This window comes from Helicoverpa zea, chromosome 11, assembly GCF_022581195.2.
Source record: "Helicoverpa zea isolate HzStark_Cry1AcR chromosome 11, ilHelZeax1.1, whole genome shotgun sequence".
NCBI classification, from domain to species: domain Eukaryota; kingdom Metazoa; phylum Arthropoda; class Insecta; order Lepidoptera; family Noctuidae; genus Helicoverpa; species Helicoverpa zea.
In genome coordinates this window covers 4,373,890-4,396,874 of record NC_061462.1, presented here as the reverse complement: position 1 = coordinate 4,396,874, position 22,985 = coordinate 4,373,890, and the positions used below count along the sequence as shown (strand labels likewise).

At 35.2% G+C, this 22,985-nt stretch overlaps 2 protein-coding genes across 2 annotated transcripts in view; one reads left to right on the top strand and one right to left on the bottom strand.

Moving 5' to 3' along the window:
- LOC124634535 (suppressor of lurcher protein 1-like) overlaps window positions 1-22,985 on the top strand; it is a 375,250-nt gene that overhangs the window by 160,720 nt on the left and 191,545 nt on the right. The window contains exon 4 of the mRNA XM_047170146.1: window positions 3,241-3,421. Coding sequence (XP_047026102.1) covers window positions 3,241-3,421 — 181 coding nt within the window. The remainder of the gene's footprint in view (window positions 1-3,240; window positions 3,422-22,985) is intronic.
- On the bottom strand, window positions 4,246-13,448 carry LOC124634537 (calmodulin-1). The gene is made up of 6 exons (XM_047170150.1): window positions 13,328-13,448; window positions 12,821-12,921; window positions 11,905-12,049; window positions 11,382-11,501; window positions 8,104-8,240; window positions 4,246-4,490 (listed from the first exon to the last, which is right to left on the bottom strand). Exons 1-6 carry the CDS (start codon window positions 13,361-13,363, stop codon window positions 4,316-4,318), a joined length of 714 nt encoding a protein of 237 aa, XP_047026106.1. The 5' UTR covers window positions 13,364-13,448; the 3' UTR covers window positions 4,246-4,315.

Below are 22,985 nucleotides of genomic sequence, written 5' to 3'. Positions count from 1 at the left end.
AAAATGAATTTTTCAAACAAAGTAAATACAATAAAAATGTGCGAAAATTAGAACACCATATAAAAGTCAGTCACTACAAACAACTGAAATTCTCCCTTGAAAACTGACAGCTGTCAACTGATCAAAACATTCGATACTCCTAACTTTATCTCTGCTTTACACATGATGTTGTAAATTATAAAAACGAAAAATGAATCCTGTGGTTAAACCACTGAATGGATTAGGTTATTTTTTTTACAATCCGCCATAGAATATCATAAAGTATATGCGATAGGATTTAATGTGATTGTGAACGACACACCCGTTATATGTCCTTCGAAAATCCAAACAATGAAAGAAAATCAAAAAACTTTTCCAATAGATCTCGATTGAAAAAAAACTTTTTGTGTACTTAAATGAATAAAATATTAGGTGGCAAAGTAGTTCTTACGTTAGTTAGATAGTTTCTTTGTTTAAGTCTCAGTATATTGTGGGTCACCAAACATTCATTCCAGATACCTTGTAGCTCTCAAAATTGTTTTTGTGCTCTCTATTGTTTTTGTTATGACCTCAATTTATTGTTATCCAATACAGAAGCAGATACATTGTTTAATATTCTACAATATTTTGCCAACACCTCTGTTTTGACAGGCTCTGTTCGTAAAATTAATATTCTTATGCTGAACATCATCAATCAGGCGCACTAACGTCAAAGGAGGCTTTTGTTCATTGAATTTTGAAGCAACATTACTATTACCGATAATGGCTAAACTTGGTCTGTTACGCACAATAATATCCCATCAATTCCGAAACGTTCTGTAATCAAATAAAAAATCGGTAAAAAAACTTTTAAGTTAAACGGTTTTATATCTTATGTGCACTGAAAAATAAAAAATAAAAAAACAGTTACTTACCTATAAACCTACGTAGGTGGTCCCGGTCATATTAGACTAAAATAAAAACGTGGGGCCCATTCCGTAACTATTGCTGTAATACTTTCTTCTAGCTAGAGGTATAATAGGTGTGGATTGCATCGACTTACTATAATCATAACTGGAGATTTTGACAATCAATAATCAGCCGTAGCGGCTTCATCAGCGAACGCCGAGCTCACGATCTACCAAAGTATAAAGATATGCTTTGCCATAAGTAGGATTTCAGAGGGCCCCACGTTTTTATTTTAGTCTAATATGACCGGGACCACCTACGTAGGTTTATAGGTAAGTAACTGTTTTTTTATTTTTTATTTTTCAGTGCACATAAGATATAAAACCGTTTAACTTAAAAGTTTTTTTACCGATTTTTTATTATCTAGTTTTTAGTATTTAATGAAAATGCCTACCGAATATTCTTCATTCTATACATGGGTCAGCAGCGGTGAGGGAGTGCCAGACTCTTACTGACTAAAAACCGTTCTTTTTCGTCGTAGGCCTTTTATGTACCACGACCACGGTAACTCTTTAGGACAATCCCGCAGCCCAGGCAGGCCTTGGCCCTGTTGGGCCCCGTTGGGGTTGCTGACAGTATTCTACTTGAGTAGCCCTTTCATTTGATACCCATATTGAGGGGGTTGTGGAAAAATATGTAATCCGCCATTTTGTACCGGCGGCCATCTTGGATTTACAATGTTATTGATATTACTATATTGTATTGTCATCGGAATTAAAGGTGTGTACCAAATTTCAGATCAATCTGACAACAGGAAGGCACTGAAATTTCAATTTCTAAATTTGACCCAAGAAAGAATGAATAAATAATAAAACAAACGGGGTGAGCTAAATAAAACCGTTTAAAAAGGAAACATTCAAACTAAATTGGAATAGTTGACTGGAGCTGTTCGAGGGTTTAGTAATTTACTAACTGAAGGAGTTAACCATGTTAATGAAAATTGCTTTCGATAAGATCTGATGCCTGAGTTATTGAATATGAGGTCTGTGATGAGAGTAGGAGATAGGAAGTCGAAGGGATAACTTATGGGGACCTTTTATGGTGGGTATTAAATTTTATAGGCTCTTGTGTTGATATTCTGGGTTACGGGAACATTTTAATGGGTTTTGTTGTTCCCTCCTAATGGAAGTTAAATTGTAACGTCAAAGCTTTCATCATTAATTATGAAAAACGTTGTTCAATAATTATTTCATTATCAGATTTGGAATAAATTAACGTGTAATCAACTGTGCAATCCTTTTCAATTATATAAATTAAAATGTGTTATTTAATGACATAATTTCATAATTAATTAAACGAGTATTTAAAAAAAATATATAATATTTTCCACTCAAACATTTACCTACCATCATAGAGTCTGAGACCTATACAAACTTTTCTTAGTAATACCTAGAGGCAAACAATCTGTTTATGTTTTCATTTCATCAACATAGCAAAACTGAGGCAACATTATCCGCACTTAGAAGAAAATCTTTTACAAATCCAGGGAGTCTTCCAGAGCCTATATAAACTGGTAGGCTTTAGCGCAATCCACTTCTCGCTATACTCACCTCACGTACTATACAGCTAAGGCGGATCACACACTGTGACGCTCCAGTGCGCTGGGTTGCGCTGACCGTTGGAAGTTAACTTTGTTCATGGACGAGATAGGGGCAAGGCAAGGTCCCAGGGCTCATTTTTGCAATACAGCGTCAATAATTTTACTAACCTTCGTAACGGACAGATACATAAACATGCGTAGTTACCAGATATATGGAGGATTCATATTGAATAGGTCCAGTTGTGTGAATGTGTGTGGTTCTTATGCGTAGAGGGTCTTGGCGACACTTGGTGGCCTTCTTACATGTTTAGTTACTTAGATAGTGGTTGTGTGTGACCTACCTTAGAGAACCAGGCATGAAACGACTTTCACACATACAAACGAGAACTAAGTTTCTTACATAATTAGGTACCTTTACAGTCTCAGGAGTAATCGCATGTGTGTGAATAATTTACTCGGAACCTTAGTAAATTAGTGCCACAATATATTGCGGTCAATTTGTGATTTAACATATGGATACGTTGCTTATGGCCTATTTTAATCTTTAGTACAGAAAGAGCTAATATCGCCAATATCATTTAACTATTCGATAGTTAAGGCTATCTGCCAGATAAAGGACGCTTATTTATTGCCAGATATTTCTATCCTGTGAAACCAAAACTTAAAGTTTGTCTGTCAGATGTGGTCCTGATGCTATCAGAGACTTTTTAAGTAAGTAGTATGGATAAAATTGGCCATAGTTACAAGTTACTAAAGGTCCCATATTGTTACAGGTTGTTCGTGTATCCGCTACACGTCGACGTACGGCAAGGAGCGCGGCACGTTCAGCAGCCCCGACTACCCGCGCGCCTACCCGCCGCGCATCGACTGTCTGCTCTACACCTTCGTGGCCGCGCCGCACGAGATCGTCGAGCTCGTCTTCACTGACTTCGATATCTATAAGGAGCATCTTGAGTGAGTAGATTTGATGTGGCAAAGCTGGTTTTATGCTTACGTGGAAAGCTATCAATGGAAACTTAACGTATTTCCCTGTATCGCAATGGGGAATCGTCAGATTAATTATGACTTTTCCATGTTTCTCCTGGTACTTTGTGTATCAGAGCTATGGTAACTGTTTTGAACAATCACTGAGTCTCGACAGGCTGGCTCGGTTCTACGGGGCCCGAAAGGGGGCATCACAGTTTTTTATTTTGTTTCATCAGAACTTTTAAATAATCTCTAATTTAATGAAATGCATCTTAAATTACTGCTTGCAAATTAAACAAGTTTTTTATATAATTTAAATGGATTTTCACTAAAAAGTTCCACGAACGCACAAATAGTGTTTAATGAGTAAGATCGTTTATCACATTCAATCAATTAATAGTTAAGAATCAAATCATATAATTAATCTATTAAATGAAAAGTTACGAGTTTTAATTCTTAAGTTATCTTGATTAAGATCAATTGCGACTAAGATTAATTTGAAACGACTTGCATTAGTTTAATAGCTGTGATAATATATTTTAAACTAACTTTTTCATCATCACTCCACTTGAGGAGAAAATTTATTTTAACTAGCTTCTGCCTGCGGTTTCACCCGCATCCCGTGGGAACCTCGGCACGAACCCGGATAAAAAGTAGCCTATAGCCTTTCTCGATAAATGGGCTATCCAACGCTGACAGAATTTTTCAAACCGGACCATTAGTTCCTGAGATTAGCGCGTTCAAGCTAACAAACAACCTCTTCAGCTTTATAATATTAATATAGATACATTGAAAATAAATGAAACACAGAATTTTATTTTTATAAGAAAACTTTTATTGATCACGCTTCAAAAACATGAATTCAAATTCAGTTTTATTCTCTCACTTGACCTCAATTTTGGTCGGCTTCCTCAACCCAGCAAGTTTTCGGCAAAACTTTACGTAATCGATCATAGTTGAACCGTCATCTTGAACGATCATAGGTGCTTCGTCTAAGGCGTAGTCTGCTTCTTTGGCTGTGAACTTGTCTCCAAAGGTCATGAGGTCGTGTCTAATCCTGGAATCAAATGCGTATAGAGATGAGTAAGTTTTTCTTGGTATAATTACCCACACCTATTACCTACATTGTTTCTTTTAGCCCCTTACAGGTTTCGCAGTTTACTTCTAACTAGATAACTTAATCAATAAATATTGCGTAACCAATAATGTAGGTAATAGAACACCTGAATAGACTTTTTATTTACCAGTGTACAAAAAGCTTTCCAGTATTACCTACTTCAGAAGCGATGTCGTAAATAATAAGACGCTTTACACCGTACATAGTTTACGTGCAGAGCTTAAAACATTTCTAGATTTTAGTGAAAACTTCCACTGTAAGAATGTGTAACCATAGCAACCGAATAAAATATTACTGGCCTCTTAAACGTGACTGAGCAATAAACCTTTTTTCCAAGTCCCGAAGGTCCCGGGAACGAACCCGCGGGAAACAGCTAGTATGTAATAAATTTTATTTTAGCGTTTCACATTATCTCTTAGCGTTGGGAATAAAAGAAAAGCGTAGTGTATCGGAAACTTGGTATCACGTGAAAAATACCGATCAAATGGGAATTGTTCACCTCTGGGCCTATTTTTGTAACAAATAATAATTCATTTTTATTTTTTGTACTTCCACATAGGTAAATAGAGTTACATATTTTTCAATTGCATCAGTTATGGTTATGATTAATATAGAGTTGACTACGTAGAATAAACAATACCCAATTTACTGGCTAGGTTACCTACGCGATTCAAAAATAACTTTTAAATTAATCACATAATTAACTTCCATTAGTTGATTTTATCGAATTTCCGCATCACATTTAAATGTTTTCGCTTGATTAAACGAAAATTATAGCAATGATATATAGTCAAAACTTCAGTAAAAGTAACGTACCTATGCCTACGTAATTTAAAAAGTTTCTACACATAACTCAGCTTAACTTGATCAATTGGATAAAGTTTGAACATCTACATTTAGCGTAATTATATCAAAACATTTCTAATAAAATTAAACTTTCTTCAATTTGCATTAGCAATTAATTTATAGCGTATTCAAGAAACTATTATATTTATTTGAAAACTTTCGTTATCTGTCATAAAAAAATCTCTATAGGGAATATTTTTATCGTTAAGTTCCAAAAAGTTTTTTTTTTTTAATTTATGACAACAAAAATATTCTTTAAGTTATTATTTGAAGTTTACAAAAAAAAGTCATCAAATCATAATTCAAATTGGACACGCATAATTTTATTTTACGATCCACCCTACGACGTACAAATGTTTCTTAAAACTACGTTATTCTTGTAAAAAAATCATAGATATAACAATACCATAACAGAGGCATGTCGTAAAACACAGATTGTACTGAGAATTTTAATAAACCGCCATGGTGTACTCTTTAAAGTAGAAACTTTTAAACGCAACTCGTGATTAAAATTTCACATTTTTGGAGCCTTGGAAAATTTTAATATATTTTTAATGGTTTTCTTTTATGTGTAGGAGAAATATAATTGCATTGGTTTCCATTTTTCGTTCAATATAAATTCGTGCTCCAATTCCGTCTCTTGACTAGGACGAAATACCATCATCCAAAACATGCAAAATATCATCTGCAAACTGTAATAAAATCAGAATATATTAAAACTTTAAAATACAATTAAAACACTACTCAAGCTACCCAATTTTAACAAACGTCATTCCGGGAACTGCCTAAGGACCGGTTTAAATCATATCGTGACAGTTACCCGAGAATACATCTTTCCATGCGAGTATCTGAAAATGTAATTTAAATCTTGATTCGCAATATTTACCGGTCCCTAGAGTAATGTAAAATTTAAACGATACCTTTTTATGGCTATTAAGATATAATTGTAATTCATTTGGGTTTAATTAAAATTATTTCAGCCCTGATACGGATGTTTTCCACTTTAGGGATTAATTATTTTAAGGGCAGTTTCAGTTTTAAACAGCTTACGGTTTTGTAGTAATTAAATTCTCCAGAGTCGTCATCGGCAGTCCCCAATTTGCCATATCTCTATCCAGCTTATGTACGTGAGTATCAATTGTTTCTTATTCGACACGATGTAGCACTCTTCGGTCAATTCGTCAACGAAGAAAGTAATAAATACAAAAATAAAAATGTTCGACGTGATATAGTTTATCATATTAGCCTTGTGGAAACATGAAATTCATCACAATTGTACAATGCCGAAATTCCGACAACTGGATCATAGAATAACCCAGTTAGGTAGTGGAGGTCAGACAGCAATCTCTCTATGTAAAATATTAATATTTGGCTGCATCTTGTTCACTTCCAGCCGACCCTAACCTAGTTGGCAAAAGGCTAGGTGAAACAAAGTTAGCAAACTTCGTCCATATGTAGCTATGGCTTCATATTTTATCATCGTGTAACTTCACTATCAGCTTTGCAGATGGATAAGCTCAAGCAAGCAATTGTACTGATTCTGTAAGTTAGTACAAAGTTAGGTACTTTTACAAGTACAGAAAGTTTTATCAACAATATGAAGTTTTCTCGGCAAATGATCGGTCAGCCATGTATGATGTTTTTCCTCGACGCTAAGCTCCAAATCCCATATTTTATTTTGCCTGAGGCATATTTACGTAATCCTTTGTGTACAAATAAAAACAAATCTATAAAATGTACTTGCGTAAACAAACCTTCAGATTATACCTATGTACCTCTACTTTGGTAAAAACGAATATGTGGATGTCGAGTTTATAAAAAAAAAAACCTCCAAATATTTGTGAAAAACTCTTGTATCGAGGCAAACAATACCTGCCTACTTCTGTTTTTGCTAGTAAAAGTCTAGTTCAATTGTTTTGGAAACAAAATAAAAACTCTCTACATTTATTAGGCATGTAGTAGGAAAATATATATATACAAATATTTTAGCTTTAGATCTGGTGAGCCTGTTCCCAAGTACACTGGGTTCGGCTTTCATTCTAACCGTACGAAGCGGAGTACTAGTGCTTTACATGGAGCGACTGGCCTATCTGACCTGCTCGATCCAGTTACCTGGGCAACCAGATAACATTTTTGTTTGGTTATCAGACTTTCTGGCTTCTACCCGTTACCACTGCAAAAATAATCGTGCCTTCCGAAACTCGAAGCAACTCTTCATAACAAGATCACCCAAGATTAGGTCACCCATCCAGGGACTGACCTCACCAAGCGTTGCTCAACCTTATGATCGGACTTTACAGTTACCGTCATATTAATTATTAGCATACAACGCAACATATACTTGAAGTTAGAAGTGGAAGTTTATTAGCGTCCTCAATACACTGGGGATTACATAAGTTAGCCCATTCCCAAAGCTTGCTAACTTCGGTTATGAGTTGGTGTAAATTCATTGTAGGTTGGCCCATATAAATATTACAAGTCGTCTAAAACTTTAATAGCATATAATGGGATGCGTGTTATAGAATGAGAATTATAGAAATAACATGTTGGTGTTCAACTGATAAGTGTATCCATGGAACTTACCAGCCCCAGAATGATGACACATGGGAGCTTGGAGTGAAAAAAAAATGCCGATATAAAAGTCATGAAACTCGGGACGCACTGTACATAATTTAAAATCTCTCAATTTATCATTAAACGTACGTACCGTTCTTCAGAGATTAGTCCACTATTGTTCTTGTCCCATCGAGACAGCGCGGACAAAAGTGTTTCTTCTGAATCCAGCTCCAGAGTTCTATACCCAAGCAGATTGACGAAGCCATCGAAATCTAAAGGATTTGGAGCCTGGAAAAACAAAACGATAATACATTATTATTAAGTACTACTTAACGATAGCTCGAGTCGAATAATGACCAACCCGCTTTAATGGTATCGGTGCCGATATATTTAAAACTGTATTGGATGAAACATTTCGATCCGTTTCCAAAATATTGGACGGTTGCAATGGTGATGTTCATTAGATGGACAATCGTAAAGTACCAGTGAGTGGCATGGATGCTTCATAATAAATATGTTCGAGTAGGACGTAATTGTACGCTATCCAGTAGTGTGAAATGATGATCTGTCAAAGGCTTTCAGAATTATGTGGTTAGTTTGCAGTAAATTGCTTTTGGTCCCGCATCACAGGTCCTTTCTGATATTTGGCCGGTACTAAATAGGCTAGTTCTGATAATTCAACCATATGACAAAGAGCTCACACACACTGCCAATTTTTAGTCGGCCGATAGATCAGGTATTTAGTCGGTATCAAAACTTTAATTGGAAACGAGAAATTTTTCTTTAAACCATCGGATCAAGTGTCGTCAGTGTTATATCGAGCAATATCAGCGTTGATGATATAGCACTTGTTTTCTCAAAGTGCTAGAAAAGAGAGAAAAATAAATAGATCGCTTAGTTTAGTTACATTTATTTTAAATGCCACTGTTTTTTGCGGTCTCGGTTTAAAGCGAAGCGGAATCGTTCGTAAAGGCACTAATTAGTGCATCGATAGCTACTGATTGAATGTGGTTAGCGTTCAACAGATTCATTTAGCTATGGTTACGCACATTTTCAACATGATACCTACGAAATAATTTATCTTCAAGCAATTACAAAATAACATGACTTTGGAAAATATTTATATAACAATCCATGAAAACATTTGACACAATTTAAAACAATTATATACAATTACAACAGTAAAAAAAATTAAAATGTCTATGACCTTTATATCCAGATTGTAGGCTAACATTTGAACAACGGAAAGGGAATCCGCGCAACGTAATGTTAATAAGCCTTTATCAGACCGGACCGCAGTTAAAATAAATTGGATTGGGTATCTGATGTGTAAAAACAAGAGCATTTAAATCTAAAATAATTTAACATCCTTAACACAATACAGGAAAAACCGGCCAAGTGCGAGTAGGACTCGCGCACGAAGGGTTCCGTAGCATTATTTATAAAACGGATAAAAAAATCACGTTTGTTGTATGCGAGCCCTCCAAAATATTTATTTAATTCCAGTTTTAGTATTTGTTGATAGCTTCAACAAAAATACATCATCTGTGACACAAACAAAATACAGCCTGGTGACAGACGAACGGACGGACGGACAGAGGAGTGAAAACAATAGGGTCCCGTTTTACCGTTTGGGTCCGAACCCTAAAAAACAGAAATTTAATACAATCCTTGAAGGTCAATGAACCCATTAGCAAGCACCTAATAATTTCTGTAAAAGATAAATAAGATGCCGATAAAGTGCATTTTTGCAGAACTAGAAATAAATATCAAAACACAAAATATTACGCATAGAATTGATAAATAAATAAGTTAAATCCTCAGATTAAACAAACACTTCAAAGTGGATTACGACGTTATTCCCAGATTGTAATAGAAATTAATTTCAATTCCCCGACCAAGAAAAATGGGAGAAAGAATAAGCTCTCATAATCTGTATGATACAGGAAAAATATACTGTAATGCCTTGGAATCTGCAGACAGCGTCCTAGACAACAGAATTTAAATTTGATCCGTAAAAACAGTGGAGGGCAAATCCCCGTGACCTTGTCAGATCTGGGGATTGACACGAGCTTAGAGACTCTTTCGTCAGCCCCCACAAACTTCCCTAACAATACTTAAGCGGAATTAAAAGAAAAGCAAAGTTTCCTATCTGTTTTAAGACCGCCTTTAGCAAATAGACTCAGTTGTTTTATTGTTATTGGATAAATTATTTTAGTGTTGCCGTCTTGAGTTTGATAAATTATTGTTCGAAGCTGAATTGTTAGGCTTGTTTGTTCGAATTGTTTATTCATTAATTCCAAGAAGGTATTTTGAACTTTCATTACTTTTGGGCCCACAGGAAATCTGGGGCCTAGTAACAGAATTTATGATCAAAGATAATAGATCTTTTCAAGAAGGGTCACTTTCATAATACGAGGTCTTGCCAAAACCTTTTTAAATTGTTTTTTCGATTTATATTTCTAGCGATGGTCTATGATCTACATAAGATTTCAATCTGCTATATTCTAAGCTATGTTGAATGCTACTACCAAGACGAAAACAAACAGAAATATACTGCGGATCGATTCAAAACGACAGATGTCAAGCGTGCCTTTCTTCATAACGTATTCCGGTACGTTTGTGTTCATAATACGGGAATTGTCGTTCTAAACATTTCAACAATACGACATATTTTGATCTTAATATGCACGTAAAAAATCTCTACCTAGACTACATACTTATTTTTAAACTTGATATGCTGAAAAAACTTTTTGATAACACACAGTTTGAGCAAACGCTCTCAAATCGAAATCAAAATTCAAGGTCCGTCACGCTTACCACGAACGCCCTAAATTAAATCTTGGTCCATTTTCGTCCATCTGACTACACAGCTTTTAGCAGAGTTTAGTCACCTGGCATACCAGTAGGTACACTGGCACACACAAGTTTCGCCAACAATTGTCTACTGACACAGATGGCAGTTGGCTAATTGGATAGTTCACAATTTATGGGTAGACTGTGCATATCCAAACTACTGGTAACTACTTATGAGGCCAGATGTTGATGTTACTAAGTACTGTATATGAATACTTCCGTACCAAAATGGGTTAATATCGTTGCACTGAAATTACTAAAAGTTATTGGTGTATGTGGTTTCTGTTGTAACTAATGAAACTCTTGTGGTATTGCTTTAAGTTTTGTTAATATCTTAAGTGAAATGTTGCCATGATACGTCGCTATTAAGATGAGAGCCTAAACAGGATATTACATGTTTGTTGCGTCTATGATCTGTTGATCTGCGTCTATGTCTATGATGTTAGAGTTATAAATAACTCTAAAAACATCTGGAAAAATACCTTGAGAGCAATCTAGATAAGTTATATTTATGAAATATGAAAAATTTTTAACACCTGGGCATATTTTATTTTTCAAAAATATTATATTTACCTCAGCAAGCATGTTGCGGATAGCATTCTCATCAATTTTGTCACCAAGGCTGACCAACGTAGCACGAAGATCACTGAAGTCGATACACCCATCGCCATCCATATCAAACAGTAAAAATGCCTGAAAACAAAATTACAGCAAATTAAATTATTACACAGTAACAAACAGAGAAAATATTAAGCTCATTTTCGATAATGATTTTCAGCAAATTTTATTAATGAACTGCGAAATGAAGTTATTAATATAGTGGCTTTGGGTTTCAAGTCAATGGACTCGAAACTCAATAATTATAATTGTAACGTCATTATTTCTGAGCATTCCATTATTGCCTCTTATTTTGGGTATTTTTATCAAAGCTTTTTATTTAAGAAATGATCAACCACTTTTTACAAACTTTTTATAAATGAGTGTAGACAAATTATAACAATGATTATGCTTGTGTATTTGTAGAATAAAGAAAAGCAATTTTTGTACATAGCATCAAAATAACTATTCTAAAATACATAGAAACTAAATCCTGTACCTCCTTCAGTTCAAAAATTTTATTATCGTCGAGTTCGGCTTGGACATTCGCCGGCAAACACAGAGCTTCCCTCGCTTTGGAAGCCGAGCGCGATCTCGGTTGCTGGGGGACAGTTAAGTCGTTCCCATTCTCCGATATAATAGAACTGTTGGAAAACAAAACGATATCACAAAGTTTCTAGTCGTTTTTGATTTTAGAGAATCGAAGTCAGAAATTGGATTTCTGTTGGAGTCATAAAAATATGGTTTTTGATTTGATTCGCAATTTTGCGGAAAAGTTAGTGCTGACTGTACTAAACTAGCCGTTTCCTGTGTTTTAGCTATGTTCAATGTAACAAAAATGTACTCAAAAACACCGAATAATTATGCCAAGTATAATTGTCATTTGAATCGGTTCTTGCATTAGCATAATAAAAAGACGTAGGCCGAATTAAATTAAGATGAAAATGAAAAAAAAAATAAGTTAATAAAACTGGATGTAAAGTCAAGGAAATTTTACAAAAAAAAAAATATTGTACCAAACTCTTTAAAAGCTCCTTCTCATGAAATACTAATTTGAACGTTTACAAATAAAACACGTCCCTATTTAGATTTTCTTTATAAGATTCGAATAACACTTTTACTCTTGAAATTGGACAGAAATAAATTCTCCTATTTAAAAACCGTTCGCACTTTTCCGTTTTATTCGTATCCCAGCGCCTTTTCAATCACTTTTCAATAAATACATTTTAACTGAAATTGCGTTTGTTAATGCGGTGCGCTTGAGGATAATATAAAAAATACAATATTGCCAATTTTACGAAGGCATAATTTTCAGAATAAAAATTTAATTTGATACTTAATATTTTTTATGCAGACTTTGAATGCTTCTTTAAATATGAATTTACCATAATATCAATATTTATTCTAATACTTACTCGCCAGGAGTGAGAGATTGTAGTAGGTTCTCTTTAAATTTCTTTATTTCATCCTTAGCATCGTCAGGTCGGCTACGGCGTCGCTCCCCTTTAGATCCCCTCTGCGAAAATACAATACACTTTATAAGGCCGCAATTTTAATAGCAGGATCACTTTCATCCTTTTACAGCTTATTAAAATGTTCTCCCTTAAAGAATAATTTATTTAACAACAACAAAAAGATACACTTTCTAACAATATTTTGTTTGATAAATGAATATTCGCAACCGACCGTCAAATATTAAACTTGAAGTGACCGGAAAAGATAACACTGGTGACTCGAGAGCCCTCAAGTCAAGTTGCTCAAGATGAGAAATTACTCACTCAAAGGTTAGATACTTGTCAAAACTTTGTTCACAGTTTAATTTAGAAAGGCTTCAATCTATACAAGATTCACTTTGTTTATATTATATTTTAAACGCATTATATTTAAGCGGCTTCGAATAAGATTTCTTTAAAATAGCTTACTCTTTTCGCTGCTCCGTTTGTGTCTTGTTCAGCCATGATGCTATGTCTTTGTAACTAATATTTTTCTTAGTTTGAGTCCTATACGTGTTTCCACGACCGAGTCGACTAAAGCAAGAATTGTAACTAGACGTCAAGAATATTAAATCTACATTGCATTTTCCGTCAGCCGAGATAATTATTTATTTCGGACGGATGCACGCAGATTTCGAGATTAGACGTGATGTTTGCCCCAACTAATTAATCTTTGGGGTAAAATTGCTCTAAGATTTCCAGGTCAACGAATTGTTTATGCAGCGTTTTCATGTTTCCACTTGTTCGGAAGTGAGGAGGGTTCAACGTTTTATTGTTTGTGTTTATTTTGGCAAATACGATGGCTGAATGTTCCAAATTTAACGCCATTAGCTCGAGGCTTGCAATTCAACACAAGGGTATTCGTGTATCCGATTTATGTTGTAATTTACTGTTTGATTTCTCTACGGATTACTGGCTTACCCCAATTTTCATTATTAGTTAACGTCAATATTGTTATAATCATGTACCGTATCCCACTCATCATTAATATTAAATTTTGTGGTGTCTCGCATTAATCTAATCTCATCTAATCTTCCATGGATACACATGTTGGCAGGAGATCAAAAATGAATAACGGCTATTAATCTCTGTGATATGACCAGGATAGTCAATTTCATAACATTTTACGATGCAGGAGGAAGCGTAATGATGTCAAAAATAAATTAAATGTGTCAACATGTTAAACCTGAGAGGTAATAAAGTAGGGGATTTAAAATTTCACGGTAAATATACCAGTACTTATTTGTCATGTAGTCAAAGAAAACGTGTCGGAAAATATTATTTATCTGTTTTTATTGCATTTTATATATAAAAAAACATAAATGTCTCATCAATGAGTAGGTATTAGGTACGAAGTGAAACATGTTTGAGATTATTCAAGTATATTTTTAAGGGTTAACTACTTCATAGTTTTTAGGGAAAACAATAACTTTTTTACACCAAAAAATGTAATAATTAGGTATTGTAACAAACAAGTGTCAAACGCAACGTTGTCATAAAAGTAAACGGTTTAAGTAAAATGTAACTACGTATATAAACTGTGACGTTTTGCGCTTCGAACGTTCAGTGATAAGATTCCACAACTTTTACGATTTATATATCTATTGTTTATATGACACTACAAGGAAGTACGTTCCCTTATGAAAATGAAATTCCCTTATAAAAGTAAACAAGAAAAGAATATTTTCAATTTTATTTTACTCCTCAGTTGCACTTAATTGCATTTAACAAGCCTTTAAAGGCTTGCGTTTTCCATTTCACATAGTAATTGCTGCATCTTTACTAAAAGCTTTTTTTAATTTGAAAGATAATTCAGATTTTTTTACTTGTAAATACATTAAGTGTACGAGTCAAAAAGTCGTGGTGGCCTAGTGGGTAAAGAACTAACCTCTCGAGTATGAGGGCGCGGGTTCGATTCCAGGTCAGTCTCTCGACTGTCATTGAACATCCTTGACAGTCGTTACGGGTAGTCAGAAGCCAGTAAGTCTGACACCAGTCTAACCAAGGGGTATCGGCTTGCCCGGGTAACTGGGTTGAGGAGGTCAGATAGGCAGTCGCTTCTTGTAAAGCACTGGTACTCAGCTAAATAGTTAGACTGGAAGCCGACCCCAACATAGTTGGGAAAAGGCTCGGAGGATGATGATGACATTAAGTGTACGAGAAAGACAAACTCACACAGGTTAGCTCAGACACTCTTTTTACAATCGTAAACGCTGTATTAGATGAACTATTAGAAACGTAAAATACAGATGTATGGATATTATATTTTTCCCAATAGAGTTGTTTATTGACACAGATATACCAATTTTACATAAATGTAATAAAATTACCGTAAACGTTTCCTACGTTCCCACTAACGTTTACTGCAGAAAAACATCTCAGGTAACCGTACACCACGTTCTTCACCGTAACTCAAACATAATTATTTGACTAGAATTTCAAAGAAGTACCTCTGTCGTTCTGATCAGCTAGATAAACGCGATCATGCAAATACAGAGTCTCAAGTAAATCAACAGCGGTAAGGTAATCCGCACCTCGAACAGGTGTAAGTGGGTTTTTAATCAACTACAAATGCAACGGTTTAGGAGAGTCCAAATGAGATTCGATAGGGATGTCTCGGTTAAAGTTATTCGTTGTTATTCAAATAAGTTATTTTTCATCACTGAACTATATCCAAAAGTTACTTGATAGTTAGGCCTACAATGTAAGGTATCCTTTTTATAATTGCATAGTTTATTCTTCTTCATCGTGCTCTTCAATACTGAAGGTCGTGCCTTTCTTTATATGATATGCAAAGTTTATAATGTCTTCGAAAAAGTCGAAGGGTCTAGATGACCGCACATCATTAAGTATGTGTGTTTATATCTAGAACAGTAGGTGAACTTTTATATCAACATATGAAATGGTTTTATCGCGCTTCAACTGAAAATCACAGTAAGCGGCCAGTAGGTACCTACGTATCTTGAATTAAAATCCGAAACAAATGAAGAGTACCGTGAGTACTCTGACAACAAATGAAGAGTACTCACGTACGTGCTGAGTAAAATCAAAATAATGAAGATTCGCGCCATCATACAATACACATTTCGTACTATATTCGTGTAAGCGAAGTTTTAATTAACAACACACATGCGAACAAAGCAGAAAATGTCCGCCATGACTGATGAATCGGTTTGAATATACGGGATATGCTTTCCAAATGAGACTTTAGGCCGTAAAATAAAACTAGGTGTTTTTCACAAAGGATTGAGTGACTGAAGTTTCAAAATCAAAAAGGGAACGTACTTTACATACGTTGAAAAATAAGGGAAATGTTTTATGTTTTGTGATGATTCTTGCCACAACGATCTGTATTAAATCGATACTAATATAATCAACAATTAGGACAATTCCGCCCGCGCGAATACGTTTATAACAACGTGGAAGTAAATTCATTCTTAGTTTTTGAAGTAGATATTAATTATTATTTATTCCAATCTTGATTAGTTTATCATTTGAAAGAGTTTTCCAAAATCAGACAATAACTACTTACATCAGATTTTTTGAAGACAAATGAATTAAGTCATATTTTTTTTGAGTCAACAGTAAAAATAAAAACTATAACAAACGCCTGAATATTTTACCAGACAAACCTTATTCTTTCCTAAAGTGGCAACCCTAAATGTGAAGGTGATCGGGAACGGAGGCAAGGAATTGGGATTGCACTTAAGTTTCTTTGGCATTCGAACACCGCAATTTATTTTTATAGATCGATTGAGGACTTTCGATGTTTGCTTTCATTCGTATCCAGACGGAAGATAATTATTGCTTTGAGTACCTACTTAATTAATTTTTCGGTCTATTTCCTTCTTTGGGTTAATTTTTGTTTTGTTATTTCATGGCTATAGCCTTACTATTTCATCGTCATCATCATGCTCCTGCTTTTAATGCAATTTTATTTGGGTGTCGATGTCGGCGTATGTTTTCTTCTTCACTTTTCTATCAGACAGTCATCTTATATTCTTATTTTTTGATAGTGCTTGCTTAATTTGTAAGTGTATTTAGGTGTCCATGCTTTTATTAAACAAGGTTTTTTACTATGCTAAATAATGATGAGGATGTTTTCGACATTACGTATGTTCTTACGTGAAAAGTGGGTCAAGATGCTAATATAATAAATGACAATAATAATATGTTTACGGATCTTAGTTTCAAATTACCCGTTAAGTGTTAGTAGGTGATTATAGCTGTGTAATAATAACTATACAGTCAGTTAATACCAACATTATTATCGCTAATAATGCTTGATTATGCTTCTCCTGGGTTTCAATTTCCTTCATACCAATGATCTTCAGATTACATAGTAATAATCCTCATTTCAATAATGCAACATTAGCTTCCGCCAGGCAATCACTCATTTAGCCTATATCTTTCTTCGATAAGTGGGTTAAATCTAACAGCCAAAGATATTTTCACATCGGACCAGTATTTCCTGAGATTACCGCTTTTAAGAAAAGAAACAAACTTCTTCTTTTTCAACTTCAACTTCTATTTTTACAATATTAAACGTCAGAGGCCGTCAGGTAGATTTGAGAAAACTCTGATACCAGGGCTTGCTAGCTGATTAAATCTGCAGCCCACTCGATAAGAAAAAGATCTTTATAATATCACTTTCATCCTCCGAGCCTTTTCCCAATCATGTTGGGGTCGGCTTCCAGTCTAACCGGATTCGGCTGAGTACCAGTGCTTTACAAGAAGCGACTACCTATCTGACCTCCTCAACCCAGTTTCCCGGGCAACCCGATACCCCTTGGTTAGACTGGTGTCAGACTTACTGGCTTCTGACTACCCGTAGCGACTGCCAAGGATGTTCAATGACAGCCGGGACCTACAGTTTAACGTGCCATCCGAAACACAGCCAATGGTGTCTAAGATATACTTAGAAAGTACATATAAACTTAGAAAAGTTGCATTGGTACTTGCCTGACCTGGGATGGAACCCGCGCCCTCATACTTGAGAGGTTGGTCCTTTACCCACTAGGACACCACGACTTTATAATATCAATTAGCAGGTATAAATTGAACTCTCACACTCGATACAAACTTTCAAATCGACAACCGAGAATTTCATCGTTTCGTATTATTTTTAATCATCACTTTTACAACACAATCCGTTAATCTCCTTTAAAACATTTTGAGTGACGTAAATGCTTTTAGTTCGATATCTTAAGGGGTCTACACACCAAAGCCGCTGACCCGGCGGCACAGCCCGGCGGCACGACTGCCGCGGCATGTGGTGTTCTAGTAATTGTCAAATACTCTATGAAAGCCGGCGGCATGATTGTACAAAATACGGCCGGCGGGTTGGGCCGCCGGGCTGTGCCGCCGGCATCAGCGGCTTTGGTGTGTAGACACCTTTAAGCCTCCCATTTCGAAAACAATCTGCAGTGCTAAGAGGAATTGATACCGTGTAATCTCTGTGTACTTTATGGATTATTTTGTGCTACTAACATGTAAAGATTGGTTGTGAGTAGGAAAGCATAGATTTAATAATTATTTTTTAAATGTTTGTTATCTCGTATTCACATCAATGACGATGATTTTTAATTATGTTCAAGACATAGGTACCCATGTTATCTTCATAATTAATTCTCGGGTTATTATCATAAGTGATTTTTAAATTATTGGAACTCCAAAAATCGGTATTTCTCGATCTGTCCATCGGAAGGTATATAAAAAATCTTTTCCTTCCTTCGTTTTCCTTAAAATATACAGGAATGAATTTTATCCAGTGCGCAAACTTTGTCAACTTATAGTTAAATAAGTTTTATAGATACGTATATTTTTATTTTGTTGTGTTTTAGTACTAAAAAGAAAAGTTATTGATATCGAAAGATGCTTATTTTGTAACCGATTGTACGGTCACAGTCGTGATAGTAGGCACACCGGCAACGCGAAACCGGTTTACTGACGCGAGCTCTGCTCCAAGCGCGTAAGAATAGTTGGTATCCATATTTTGCTGATTTCAGGGCAAAATTCATTCCTGTATAGGTAGTAAAAAAAGAAACGGTGTTATAACAAACAAGTTAACAGATTTTTGACATACACGTTAACTTTAACTAAAGTTTGAGTATGTGAAGGCACATAGTTTAAGGTAGACTGTCAAGATTTTTTAAATGTACTATTTTAGTACTTTCGTTAAACCCTAATCAGAGAGACACAAGACGAGACTTAGCTTTATAGCCCCAATACTGAAACATAGCTCTGTGATTGTAGTTTGTTTTTATTAGTGGGCACAAGTATACCGATACGATCTTTATGACATAATCTCTGAGGTTACGAACAAGAGTAAACCTCTGTAATTGGTAGCCGCGTAAAACGTTGATTTGGGAAATTATCGTAAAAAACTTAATTGGATTTTCGTGTAGGTATGTAGGTACAGGCGAAAACTTATCAACATACCTCAATCTGTCAAATTTCTTCAATAGATTTTCAACACTTAACAACCTTATCGAAATAGTGGAAGTTTAATTTTAGATTGGTAAAATTTGACAGATTTAGGTAAGTTGACCTGCTGGTACATCAAATAATGTGTATAATAATGTAATAGTAAAATTAATTGCTAAAAAATAATAACACACAAACGGTATGCCACTATACAACCGCATATTTTATTTCCAAATTTAGAGGTAGCTACCAAAAAAAAATATATATTATCTTATCCACGTGCAGACAAGTCAATAAACGTGAAACCCAAAAGCCAGCATAAAACAAAGAAACAGCAGTTAAGCAAACACTAACATATTCAGCGACTAGACGTCTATTTGGCTTAGCAAGTAAGTTGTCAAACAATTTGTGAGGTGGCTCTGAGCTGCTTATCTGACCTAAGCATTACCATATGTTACTCTACCAACTTGTTGTTCTACTAATTCTATAGTATTGGTACTTTAGGTGCGTTATAGAGGACGGGAATATCAAAAAGTATCTTGACTATTAATAAGTTCGGGTTTATTTGTAAAGGTGTTATAAAAACGTGTTAGATTTTTGTTTTCAGTAAATTGACAAAAATGATCCTCGATAGTTACCTACATTAAGTCTAAATTATGTAAGAAATGTTTAAAACAAAACAATCAATTTTCCGAACTTACACACTGAGTAAACAACGAAGAAAAGCATGGAGATGGAGATACCTACTCTTGCTTATGTTAGTTTTCCATTCTATTACAGGTTAACGTTCAGAGTGTCGGTACTTCCCACACAGCTCCACAGCTGTCAGGATCAATAAAACATTCTCACATCATATATTTACTAAAGGGCCAGCTGTGGTATCGGTTTCCTCGTTGGCCAGGTATTCCAACTGATCGTTTGAAAAACATCCTCACCCCATTGGGCAGACAATTTAGCATCAAATATTCAAAACATCTGTAAAAGGACGGCAAACAGTACCTCATGTAAAAGGCAACGAAGTGGTTTTTGTAAATAAGTGAAAAACGTTTTATGAAAACACAATCTGCTTTTAGGGGTAGCATCATGTTTTTGTTTTCCAAAACCATTTATTTTAGACGGCTTATAAACGCTTTGGGTAGCAGTCAAAAATTCAAAAGCGAAAAAAATATTAAAATTTTCTGAGCACGCATTGAATAGTCAAGTGTATTTTATAACAGCAAAATAGAATGCAAACAAAAGTAACTGTTATTGAAATTGCTGTTCCAATAAAGGAAAACAAACGGTGCACAAAAACGCTGCAAATAAAAGAGCGTCGATTGGTGGTTTGATTACACAGGAAGCGCCGACTGACGTTAAATACAATTACAAACACTAACAGAAGCTGTAAACTGCAGAGATGTATGACACAGACGAAATTGTCCCATTTGCACTTTAGTACCGCTTAAACTTTTGTTAAAGTACACGCTCGCTCCAAACTAAATGTGTTTTCCAATATTCGTTGGTGGTGTTCGGAAAGGCGCTGCCGTGTCATTTGCCGTAATTGTACTAGTAACAGGCGCTTGGAGGCCTAACATTTCGCTTGCAACTGCCGCCCACCTCTGTTAGAACCACAACATCGATACAAATATTGTTCTACGCTGACACGTTTGCTTCACCGACAACTATACTATGGGGATCTTGTAACGCTGGTGCAATGACATTCCGTTTCGGGACGAAGCCGTTTCCCCACTCATTATCGTTAACAAAAGGATTGTACCCAATTTACATTTCATCGTAGTATTTTCCTGACTATTATACCGTCCGACGTTGATTCCCATTGTAACTTGTGTGCAAATCCCTCAGGTGCTTTTTCATTATCCAAGATCACCAGCTGATATAGTGGGTTTCAATATTCTCGGTTCTTATTGCTTGCGTGTGCTTACGTCAGATGTACTGTATTAGAAACGGGTTCAGCCTCTGTTACTCGTATTCGGAACAAACATCCATCCCGTACAAGAATCAATGTTTTATTCTGCTTCATGCAATATCTGAGGGCTTATACGTATCGACAGAGAAGATGTATTACATTTCTTCAATTATGCGGAAGGTCGTTCAGCGACGAGATAGAAACCAATCGTTCGATGATATTTTGACGTCTTCGTGCTCTTGAATAAGAAATAGTATTTTTCATTTCAATCTGACCGGAATACGTCAACATGCCTTCGGGTACAAGCGTCAATAGCGGTGATATATCAATGTATTGTAGTCGAAGTCTTTTACTGGGTTTATATTTATTTGGATTTTTGATAGCACATGTGCATTTTTATTTTGTTATCTTCACAATCATCAGCAGAGTTATTTTGTATGCGTCAATCTCTTCACCTTCTTCGTTGTTATTAATACTTACACATTATTTATGTCTTTAGATTATTTTTGCGTGCTTCTATAACCTGAGTTTATGATTTTAATCGACATAAAATTTCCTCTTAGGTATTTCGCTTCACCTATCTACTGCAGTTCCAAGAGATATATCACGGCATTTAACGCCAACACCCGTGTGTCCTCTATAATCGCACACAGCTATACAGCTATACGGTACTACAACAGGCTGCATAAAGCTTACCTGCGCCTTTGCACCCGCCGTAAAATATTTGACGCTGCGAGCTCCAAATTTCATAAAATAAAATAGAAAAATGTTCAGGTGCTTGAGAGTCCAAATTGTTTTGCTACCAAATGCGAAAACGGGTTTGATGTGCACAGAAATTGAGTTTTATGGCAAAGTCGCAATTTGCATTGTGTTGGGCGCTGGTTATGTTTTGTTCATTTTATTAAAATAAAAGCGAGCGAAATGTTAAATGATTCAAATATTAATTGAATTGTTGTCAGTTATAAAATTGTTTATTTGTTTCACAAAAAAATAACACAGTATTTATCGTGCTGATCGTATATGCCTACCATTGTTTGAATGTACGATTAATTTATTTCGAACAGGTTGAACATAATTTCAACGTCCCTCCTATTCAGCAGTACAGTTTACAAACAAAAGGTTTTAATGTCGACTGTCCATAGCCTGCCTCCAGGGCGCAATTTTTCCTGACCCGCCAACACGAGCCTGCGATTACTTGAGTTTAGTAATCCCCATACACGAATTTAATCTTTGTTCTTTCCATTCTAACCCTGTTCACAGTTCATTAATTTAATTTACTACTACAACATACTTTTTTATTCTACTTTACTTACATAGTACTCAGTTTAATTAGTTACTTTGATCCGTAAATTCTCTGTAGAAAAATTTACTGTGATAGCTTAAATATAAATTCCCTGCGCTCCATGGTCTATCGTAGCTGAGCTCAGAGAAATAATATAAAAAATCCGCCTCGGCAGCGCCATTTTTCTTTGGTCTGGCGCTTATTTAGCTTTAATATGTTCCTTTCTTGCTGAACCTAAAAGTTTATGAGGCTTCGTGTTTGATTCTTAAGCGGGATCATGATGAAAACTTTTGATTTAGCTTTGGTACGTTTTTGGCAAAAAATTTATGACTGCTTTGATTGAGGCTTGTAGCCTCTCTAAATGTTACCATAATACACATTAACATGGTTTTCATTAAGGTATTTTATTCTTTTTTGTTTTGAAATTAAAAGTAAGATTAAGTGAGTACAGCGTAACAAATATTGTCTAATGC